Below are 10,566 nucleotides of genomic sequence, written 5' to 3'. Positions count from 1 at the left end.
GTACATATATGTTAAGAAGAGCATTGATTAGTTTGTAAAATACACGCAGAACTTGTGCAGGTGCTCAGAGCCTGACTCAGAAATTAGAAGGACAGATAGATGTTTACACTATAGTAAGATTATCAGTGCCTCATAACATTTCCATATTTCCCCCTTAAATCTCTCCATTTTATCTGATTCTGGGTTTGTTTAAACCGTGGTTCAACTGTGGACCTGATTTTCGGTTTCACTGTCATTTAAATGAGGCCGTTCCCTACTTTTAGGCCACCGGTCAGGCCTGTCTGCTTGCATTAGACACATTACTTTTTCCACGTGTATCTGCTAACCCGCTCTTCCAAAGAGACGGTCATGGCAGAGCCTATGGAATTTATTTGTGGTCTGACGGGATTTCCTGAAGATTCTGGCATGAGCAAATTTGCATGACCTTTTTAATTGGTCATATGGTGACAAGCCCCAAATTTGGGGGCTACAGAATTGTCTGATATGTTTTTCCCTGTGCCAACTAGGTGGTAGCTTTGTGGTCCCGTAGTCACAGGGTGACAGCCAGGCTTGTTCCATTTAACTGGGTAAATGCTGCAGAGGTGCAAGGAGGTGGGGCCAGAGAGATTTTGAGGCAAAAAAGTGACAGAATAATGGGCCACTGAGATAGAAAAGGAAGTGGAGAGAGATTGCTTGGTTTCAACCTCATGATTTCTGAACTACCTTCTGACCTTTAATTGGTTGTGTGCTGTGACTGCAACGGATTTGAATATTAGCCTCAGGAGAAACAGCGGGGGAAGGCACGGCCCGGCAAGTCCTAATGCATAACGCACCAGGAATGAAGTGTTCGGCTTGTCCTCATCCCTGCTGCTCGGGTGGGAGCCCACCGGGCCTCCTGTGTCGGTGGAATTGGCGTTGAACTCTGAGAGGAAAGGGAGGCGTTGGTGTGAGTAGCGTGAGTGGGTCAGAGCCAGCCCTAGCCCCCGCTAGGTTAGTGATGGCGAACCTTTTGAGCTCGGCATGTCAGCATTTTGAAAAACCCTAACTTAACTCTGGTGCCGTGTCACATATAGAAATTTTTTGATCTTTGCAACCACAGTAAAACAAAGACTTATATTTTTGATACTTATTTTATATATTTAAATGCCATTGAACAAAGAGAAATCAACCAAAAAAATGAGTTCGCGTGTCACCTCTGACACGCGTGTCATAGGTTCGCCATCACTGCACTAGGTTGACCCTGAGCAGAAAGCAGCGCCCTGGCTCGTCTCACCTGCTGCCGTGACGAAACAGGGCCGTCCGGGAGCCTGGGGTTGGACAGCCTGGCTTTTGTCCGTGTTCATTTGGCTTGGGAGACTGCGCTTCAGATGGGCATGGCGCTAGAGACATGGGCGCCCCACTGTGCCGCAGGGTGCGTGTGCTAGATGCCTCTTCCGGGCCGGGCACGGGAGGAGGAGGGCCCAGGGTGGGCCGAGGGCTCAGAGCTCGATGGGAGGCAGTGGCTGTCTGTGGAGGGCACTTGTCCTACTGACCCAGATGGTGACGCTCTTGTAATTCATCCAATTCTTGAAAAAAGTTGCAGTTACTAAAACTGGTTTGTGTTCATGATTGTGGGCAACAGCTTCTGGGCAGAGGAGGGGTGTGGAAAGGCGGGGCCCAGTGCTCACGTCCAGGCGGCTGTGCTCACTGCATCGGCCTTCGGGACCCCGGGCTCTGCCTTGCAGCAGCGGCGTGGGGTAGGTTGGCTGTTCGTGTCCGCTTGAAATGTAGCGGACACTGTCTTAGAATTTTGAAAGGAAACCTGGTAGGGAAAGGCTGTGCTGGCCTTGGAGTCCGAAAGGCTGCTGTTGGGCAAGGATGACAAAGAAGCCAACTCCTACCTTGTTTCTGATGCGAAGGAAGCTGTTTGCTGGGGGGATTTAGTCTCCCTCCCCCTAATTCAGTTCCCCTGCTCTGCAGAGTTCTTGCTATCATTCTCTTGGCTATCTGCTAGTGGCCGACGGGTCTCCTCCTTTTGCAGTTTCGGGGAGTTTTGCCTGGCTCACCTGTTACTGAAGAGGAATCCTGCCATGTTCTTCCAGCACTTTGTTGAGTGTATTTTCCACTTTAATAACTACGAGAAGCATGAGAAGTATAACAAGTTCTCCCAGTCGGAGAGGTCAGTGAGCTCTGGCGGGGCGGGGGGGTCCGGGGTGCAGCGGGGAGGTGGGATAAGGGCAGCCACATCCTCCTCCGGGGTCTCGGCTTGTCTTGGCCGGGCCGTGCACGTCACTCCACGTGTGCCGGGGGTCCTAGGGACGTGCTGGTGACGCGCACGCTCTGGTGGTGGCTGTGAGGTGCTGGTGACGTCCTGGCCATCCTTGCCCACGTGACGTGGTAAAATTGTCCTGTTTTGCCCTAGAGAGAAGCGGCTTTTTTCACTGAAGGGAAAGACAAACAAGGAGAAACGAATGAAAATCTACAAGTTTCTTCTAGAGCACTTCACAGATGAACAGCGATTCCATATGACGTCCAAAATCTGCCTTGACATTCTGGGTAGGCATGTTGTGTTGGGGATAAAATGGCTGTGTAAGAGTGGGATGCGGTGCTGCGAGTGGCCCAGCAGGTCGGGAGCCAGTGGGGCCCCGGTCCTCCAGGAAGACCCCTTCTGTCCTGGACACACCTGTGCCCACGCTCCCCTGGCAGCCGGCGTGCTCTCTGGCTCCGCGGCGCCTCCCCACCGGGGCCGCTGTCTCAGGAGCCGGTCTCTGTGCCCTCTCCCAGCGTGCTTCGCGGATGGCGTCCTGCCCCCGGACGCGGAAGCCAGCGAGCTCCTCTCAGATGCCTTTGAGGTCCTCAGCTCCAAGGAAATCAAGCTCTTGGCGATGAGGTCCAAGCCAGACAAGGACCTGCTCATGGAGGAAGACGATGTGGCCCTGGCCAACGTGGTGATGCAGGAAGCCCAGAAGAAGCTCATCTCCCAGGTGAGCGCTCCGAGGAGGCCACTGCGCCCGCAGCGTGGGTGGCCTGGGGTCTCCCGCCATCCTCAGCAGGGGCCTTGATGCTCCCAGATGGTGCTCATGCGCCCACGTCTCTCATGAGCGGGAACCTGTCCCACTTGCCTGCCTGGATGTGCCACCGGCATCTCAGACTTCCTGTCTTCACCCACCTGCCGTCCCTCCTCCTCCTCGTCACTCTTTGCCCGCAGTCTCCTGTGGTGGAGAGGGCCCGGCGCTGCCCCGGCCGCAGGCTGCATGCCAGGCACGGTTTCCTGCGGCCACAGTAGGGTCTGAGTCATGTTAGGGGCGGCTGGTTGTTGTCGGGCTCACCAGGCCCCCGGCTCTGGTTCCTCGCCTGGGTTACTGCTTCCTGTTTCCCACCCGAGCCCTGAGGACTCCTGAGCCCACAGAAATAGACTGCCCACATGCCATGTGTCGTTGTAGCTCACAGCTCCACCTCTCACGTCTTCCTGGTTCTGCGTTCACGTGAGCCTCTGCCCTTTCTGATCATTCACGGTAAAGAACATGAAGGCGGGGTCAAGTCCAAGTCACGGACTACCCAAATGCACACCACTTTCCTACATATACGCAAAGTCACACAGAGAGCGAGGGCGCTGTGGAGCTGACTGCCTTCCTGCTCAGCCATGCTGGCCCATTGTCCGTTCACTGACAGGAATAAACCTGTGTCTTTGAGCTGCTGCACGCCCTCAGGCCCTTCCGAAGGGAGGTGCTGAACGGAGCCTGAATGTGGAGCCGGGGTCTGCAATAGCTGTGTGTGGAGGTTTGGAGCTTTTTGTCAGGTTACTCAATGTATTTCTAGTTCCTTTTTCTTGTTTAGAAAATAAGAATGCATTTATTTGTGCCCCCTTTGCCAGCTCTCCTGGGCTTGAGGCAATGCTTGCAGAGCCTCCTGCACAGCTCCCAGGGCCATAGTAAGGCATCCAAGGTGGGCTCACGCCATCTACCAGGTCTGCCAGGCAGAGACCGCGGTCGAGGAGCAGCCGTCCTGCAGAGCATCCTGCATCCCTGAGATGCGCCGCTGTGTCCCTGCAGGTGCAGAAGAGGAACTTCATAGAGAACATCATCCCCATCATCATCTCCCTGAAGACCGTGCTGGAGAAGAACAAGGTCCCGGCCCTGCGGGAGCTCATGAACTACCTCAGGGTAAGGCGCCCTGTGCTCCTGGTGGGTCTCCCGCCCCAGCTCATTGCTCGGGCAGCGGTGCTGCTGGGGCTGCTGGCCGGATGACTAGGACTGAACGTGCCCTAAGCCAGTGTCACGTGGTTTAGAACGAGAGCAGCCAGGCAGGCCTTTGGCGCTGGGGAGTTTGCCCACAGGTTCCCCGAAGCGGAGCAGTGGGGTCTGTGCAGAGCTGGCCCACTGCTGAGCGTGTGTCCTTGACCAGGAGCAAAGTTGTCACTGAGTTCCTTCTGGTGAGGGGGCGAGCGGGAACTGGCCACCATGCCTCACTGGGGAGTTTCCCTTTACCACCGTCTGCTGGACGAGTCACGTACTGCCCAGTACCTGCAGCCGTTGGGGAATACGGATCAGCAGCCAGGCTGCCCTCGCCGGCCACGGAAAGTCTGTCTTCTGTCTGCGCAGCCAGCATGTGAACACTTGCAGGGCAGACGTAGCCGACGCCTCCGGCCCGTCTGTGAAAATCTTAACTCCCTGTCTACCCTATACCATTTCATTCCTCAAAAAACGCTGAGCAGTTTTTCCAAAAAGAGCTACAACAAAAATCACATTGAATATACTTTTTCAAATAGCTCTTTATCCTAAGGAAGTGAAGGTGGGAAAGACAGGCTCATTGTCTGGAAAAAAGTGAGACCTTCCACTTGTTTCTATATTTCCATTGCCCTGTATTTAACCTCAGAAAAGAGAGAAAGAGCTCAGAGCCTAAATAGATTGAGCACGTGGGAAGAATAAGCCTCCCTCCCGTTTCTGACCCCCCCGCCCCTGGCTCCCGCCAGGCCCTGCTGGATTCGAGCCGTGTGCTCCTTCCTGGGTCCTAGCAGCTGCTGTTCTCCTTCGACCTGAGCCCTGCTCGCAGCGGTAGCTGGAGCAGTCCATTCACCTCCTGCCCGTTGTTGGGACTAGTTGGGACCATGTTACATCTTTTCCTCCCTCTCACCCTGTTAGGTGAGCTGGTTTCTTTCCCTGCAAAGGGGCTCCGTCCCATGCCGGCCCCCTTTAAAACCTGAGCAAAAGGTTTCCGGTCACATCTTCAGAAGAGGACACAGGTGGGCTGCGAGCCACGGCCACTTCCTCTGCGGAAGCTGGAGTGGACAGAGAGCCCCCTTCAGACTGGGGGGCCCTTGCTCCAGAGGTCTGAGTGGGGACATGCCATGTCTCCCCTCCCCACCTAACCTCTGCGTGAACTCCCACGGGGCCTGCCTCGGTGACAATACGAGACCCTTGGAACTGGGGGTGACCCAGAGCCAAGCCAGATTGCCCACACACGTCACTCTCCCCACGCCAGCCTTCAGGAGTGGGAAGGGGGAGCCCTGTTAAAGCTCTGCTTTAGGCTGAGATCGTGTAAGTCCATGTCCTTTCTGCTGTCAGCAACCTGGGACATTACCTGGTAACTGGCAGAGGGGCACTCAGCTCCCGGGAGACTGGACTCTGATACTCACAGCAGGCTCGCTTGCTGGTATCCAGCGCTCTTACCTGGGAAACACGCCGTGTTCGTTAGCTTGTTGGTTGCTGTAATAGGAACAGTCCTCTCTCAGCAAACCAAGTCTTCCTGTTCCTATTCCTGTTCCTCAAGTCGTGTCAGAGAGCTTACGTATTCCTTCGTACCCCTGCGTCTGTTTCAGGAGGTGATGCAGGACTACCGAGATGAAATCAAGGATTTCTTTGCCGTTGACAAGCAGCTGGCGTCAGAACTCGAGTACGACATGAAGAAGTACCAGGAACAGCTGGCCCAGGAGCAGGAGCTGGCGAGACAAGCAGATGCGAACAGGGCGGAAGATGCCGACGGGGCCCAGGCTGTGCAGGTGGGAGAGCAGCACGGAGGCTGACCCCTGCCGTCTGCTCTGCTGTGCGTGTAGCAGGGGCAGGTCTCAGCCTGGCTTTGGGCCTGCACGTGGCCCGCTGCGCGTGGTTCGTGGCAGGCAGGGAGCTGGGTCAGTCCACCCAGCCTGGCAAGTCCTTACAATAACAGTTTGGGGAAATGTGTGAGTGCCCGGCAAGCAGGCTGGCAGCAGGCTGGCCGACAGGTGGTCAGGGATCTCCGGAGGCTGCGTGCTTGTTTGCCGCCCTCCCAGCAGCGCCTCTGAAAACTTCTGCAACTCGGGGTGTTTCGGGGGGGAGCTTCTGCTCACCTCCCGACGCAGTGTGCTGCCTCCCTGAGAGCCCAGGGGGTCTGCTGCCTTAAAAATGAGGACCAACCATGTTCTCCTTTTCCCTGTGACACCACCGCACGGTGTGGCGGTCTGCGAACAATGCGGCTCCACTTACCCTGGGCTTTAAAATAGATGCCTTATGGTCGAGCTCAGAGCATGTAACGATTCTTTTTTTTTTTCCATGACAGGTTTCTCCAAGTTTAGAAATAATGCCAGCTTCTGACGGCCAAGAAAATGCCAGTGTCCCCCGTGGTGCGAGCCAGCCCTCGAAGCCCGGGTCCAGCGCCGGCCAGGCACCGCCTGGGCCTCTGTCAGCTGACGTGGGGCAGTCCAAGAGGCCCCTGCCCAAGGCCAGGTACGAGCCAGAGTCGGTCAGCCGTCCCCACCAGGCGTGTGCGGGCCGCGTGTTGCCGTTGTGTTTGCTGATACTTCTTCTGCCCTCGCCCCTTCCGATGAGAAATGGGTGTGGAATGAATGGGTGGTGCCTGCAGTGCCCTCAGCCTTGCTTCCCGCCCAGCATGGCGTGCTCCCCCCACAGGTCCTTGTCTCTCAGTACCATCGCCATCCTGAATTCCGTCAAGAAGGCCGTGGAGTCCAACAGCCGGCGTGGGAGTCGGAGCATCGGGATGTTGCCGTTCACTTTAAATTCGGAAAGCCTGGACAGGGCGCACCCTCACCGAGGTGAGTCTGCGGCAGTCCCGAAGGCTGAGCGCCACGCGGGCTCCATCTCGCTCAGGGACAGGCTCCTCTCGTTCCTCTGAAGATACTTTGTTTTACTCTCTTTAAAACGAAACGCTTCAGGGGCTTAGGATTATAAGTCACAAAACAGTGCATATCTGTGATAAAAGGTTTGGAAAAGATTGGAATAGAAAACTCACCCATAGGAGTTTGTTCTTGCAGCCTTTCTCCTCTTCGCACACGGGTGCTCGGCTTTCTTTATAAAATGACGGTCTCGGTGCGCATTCTGTGCCTCAGCCTTTCAGGACTTGTCTCCCAGCGGCCATGCAGCGCCGTGTCACTGGTAGAAACTTATTGATCATGCCCACATAACTTATTGATCATGGCCCTGTTTTTGGACACGGAGGTGCTTTTCAGTTGTTGGGAATAATGTCACAGTAAACCTTGCAGACAGCCTGGTAATGACAGCTCTCAGAGGCCCTGACTACTTAAACCTCCCGACAGCGTCACACCATCCTCTGTCCCTCCCTCCACATCACACTCCTGCCGTCTGCCTGCTGCAAACACTGGCTTTCTGATTTTCCATTTTCCAGACTAAAATGGCTGTGGCTCTCATTCCCGTTTCGTTGATCCCAGTGGGAATGGACATTGTCCCTCCCGTTGTCTTTTCCTGAATTACCTCTTTATCAGGACACTCTATATGGGGTATTAACCTCATCACGTTTCTTACAGATGCTGTTTCTCATTTAGTTGCTTTGCTCTGGGATGTGGCTTTGGGTTTTTGAACAGAGCGGACTTTCTCATTGTATCCTAGCATCTTCGTACAGCCTGGAGCAGGAGTCCAGTGGAGCCATCGACCCCGTGGCCAGACGTGCCATCAGCACCCCTGAGAGTAAGTACTATGGGAGCGAGCTGGCTCCCCGCCTGCGGCCGGCTGCGGAGGTGGCAGGAAAGCTCCCTGTGCGAGGGTCTCTCCCTGGCCAGCAGCCCTGTAGTGTGTGTGTCAGACGGAATGTTCTGGGATAATTAGCACAGGTAGTCATCATTCACAACTGCACTGAGCCCTGGCTGCACTTGCAGGACCTGTCCAGGGGCTGACGTGTGAACGTGGTTACACTGCCCACAGCCCACAGCCGGGAGGCGTCCTCCGGTGCAGGTCCCTCACGCAGCTTCTCTGGGCAGCACACTTCCTGGCGTTCTAGAGCCAACACCGCCCTCCTACCTGACTCCCACGCGGCTCGATGTGCTCAGCCAGCCCTGCTTTGTCTGAGGCCCACTCGGGTCAGCGGCAGCTCGAAGGGACCCTGCCAGCTGGGCCAGGACCCTGTGTATGCCCACTTACATGGGTGTGTGTTTTTTTCAATGTCCTATTTTTTCCTTTTATTTCAAAGGGGAAACAAGTTAGAAGTGCAGTGTTTTATAGCTTCTTGTCTCAAAACCCATAAAAACCGTAATTCTGTGCCAAGACATTCTCTTGACAAAATCTATAGTGTAATTTGCAGGTGTCTCCACATGCCCCCCACGGGGTCTCCTGCCCCCTACACCCCAGCCCTGGGTGGGCCTCTCCGAGTCCTGGGCAAGCCCTGCTCTGCCTGACACGGGCCTCGCACATGGCATGTCCTCACCCTTCCTGGTCACCACCTCGCACCCTGTGAGGATAACAGCTACTACATTATAGTAGTTGCTAACACTTCTTTAGCACAAGTACTGTGTTAAAGACTTAACATAAATGATCGCACTTAATCCTGACCTTTGTATCCTGTTTTAGAGGTAAAAACACTTGGGGTTCCTAGAGCAGTGCCCACAGCTAGAAAGACACAGCCAGAATTCAAACCCAGGTTCTGATTCAGTCTCTGTTCCCATTCTGCTCTCCAGCCCCCCTGAGGGTGAATCAGAAGGGGAGGCCGTAATAGGTCAAGGGTGAGATGAGGGAGGAGAGCATGTGGACTACTAGGAAGGTAGGTGGGATGGGACTCAGCTACTGATTAGACGTGGAGAAGGAGCTAGGGGTGCCTGGCCCTGCCAGTGTGGACAGGGCTGATTGGATGAGTACAAGGAAGCAGGTGAGGAGTGGAGGGAGGGAGTGGGTGAAGCAACTTTGGGAGTTCTGGGAGGCGCAGGACTCGGGAGGCAGGCCCGATAGGGAGCTGGGGGTGCCTGGCATATAGGCAGTGACTGGACATGGGGTGGTGGAAGCCGGAGACTGAGCAGTGGGTGCTCAGGCACCAGTACAGCGGCCTGAGGAAGAGAGTGGTCGGAGGAAGGGAGTCGGACTGCGGACCTTGCTTGGTGACTTCATTTGCTAACCCTGCTGTTTTCCCTCCTCCAGAGACCATAGGTGACGTCACGTTTGAAGCGGGAGTCAGCTACATCGGCACACCCCGGACCCCCTTTCCCGTCAGAGGCAAGTGCCCCTCCTCTCTGATGCCTTAGCCACCTGGAGTCCTCTGGGAGTCTAATTGTTTGTGTTTGACTCCCTTTCAGAGAAAATTGAAGCCCAGAATCCAGGAAATACTTTGTGTTTATCATCGCCAGATAAGCCGTGAGTTGAGCATGAGTCCCTTTTATAGTCGTTTTGTCAGTTTTTTCTCTTAGCTCCAGAGTGAGTGTATCTTTTCCTCCTTAGGCCTCTGGCGCCTCCACAGTGGAACGTGAAGTCTCCAGCGAGAAATAAAGACAACCCAGTCCCCAGCAAGAGGTCCCTCCGGAAGACGCCCCTGACAGCCGCCAACTAGAACAGTGCACGCAGGGCACGCGGACAGCGGGGCTGGGAAGACATCATTTCCGCACGGGGACAGGCACTCCCCCCACCCCCACCCCAGGTCACCTCCCAGAGCCCCGGGGGCACTTCGATATGTGCTCCAGCACTTGTGCTGTGACTCCAGCTGGTTCGGTTGCTCCAGGAGTATGTGGTAAAAGTTGTAAAATAATAGAGAAATGCCTTAGCTGTGTAACGTTTTATCTTTACTCCATGTGGAAGTATCAGGTCCGTTCTGGTGGTCCCTAAGGAACACATGACACGTTGGCTTTCTCGTGTACAGATCCAACCTGTTAGCTGATAAGAATCCTCTAGAGTGAATGGTTCCCTGTGTGTATGACAAGATTTTGATTGTAATATTTTTCTATTCTTATTTATGACCTGCACATTTTTAAAAGTGTACAGCTTTCTAAAACAATAATAAAGCATAAATACAGCCTTATAGTTTCTACTGCAATGGAATTTTATTCTTAGAACAGGGCTTTTATCGGTAGTCATTTCGATTTACATAAAAGCTTAAGAATTTTAAAAATCTTTCAAGTTAAAATAATGACTGTTTGTCCTTAAATTTCAGTGCCTATGTCCCCAGACGCTGCTGCCTCCTAACAGGTGTCCCTGTAAGTGTATGGACCTAGTCCTGCTGGTGAAAGCCTGCTGCAGCCCCTCCCCCGAGCGGCACCGACATGGAGCTGTGCTGACAGTCTGCTCCTGTGAGCTGCCTCAGTCTCTTCTGTCGGCCCCACCAGGTAGCCTTGCTACATGCACGTGTGTTTTCACCAGGAATGACCAGAAACCCCGCTGCTCACTTTTTATTCCCAGACTCCAG

At 54.5% G+C, this 10,566-nt stretch overlaps 1 protein-coding gene across 2 annotated transcripts in view; it reads left to right on the top strand.

Moving 5' to 3' along the window:
- Nucleotides 1-10,174, top strand: part of NCAPD3 (non-SMC condensin II complex subunit D3) — a 39,105-nt gene extending 28,931 nt beyond the window's left edge. For both annotated transcript variants that reach the window (XM_070400050.1, XM_070400051.1), the window contains exons 25-35: nucleotides 2,000-2,137; nucleotides 2,381-2,514; nucleotides 2,743-2,942; nucleotides 4,011-4,121; nucleotides 5,777-5,956; nucleotides 6,493-6,659; nucleotides 6,843-6,985; nucleotides 7,797-7,874; nucleotides 9,312-9,386; nucleotides 9,467-9,524; nucleotides 9,609-10,174. In XM_070400050.1, the coding sequence (XP_070256151.1) occupies nucleotides 2,000-2,137; nucleotides 2,381-2,514; nucleotides 2,743-2,942; nucleotides 4,011-4,121; nucleotides 5,777-5,956; nucleotides 6,493-6,659; nucleotides 6,843-6,985; nucleotides 7,797-7,874; nucleotides 9,312-9,386; nucleotides 9,467-9,524; nucleotides 9,609-9,717 (1,393 nt within the window). In that variant the 3' untranslated portion in view covers nucleotides 9,718-10,174. The remainder of the gene's footprint in view (nucleotides 1-1,999; nucleotides 2,138-2,380; nucleotides 2,515-2,742; nucleotides 2,943-4,010; nucleotides 4,122-5,776; nucleotides 5,957-6,492; nucleotides 6,660-6,842; nucleotides 6,986-7,796; nucleotides 7,875-9,311; nucleotides 9,387-9,466; nucleotides 9,525-9,608) is intronic.
- The last annotated feature ends 392 nt before the right edge of the window (nucleotides 10,175-10,566 follow it).

This window comes from Myotis yumanensis, unplaced genomic scaffold, assembly GCF_028538775.1.
Source record: "Myotis yumanensis isolate MYYU_CA2020_CCGP unplaced genomic scaffold, mMyoYum1.0.hap1 SCAF_19, whole genome shotgun sequence".
NCBI classification, from domain to species: domain Eukaryota; kingdom Metazoa; phylum Chordata; class Mammalia; order Chiroptera; family Vespertilionidae; genus Myotis; species Myotis yumanensis.
Note: the sequence above shows the minus strand (reverse complement) of the source record. Positions and strands in the feature narration are given on the sequence as shown.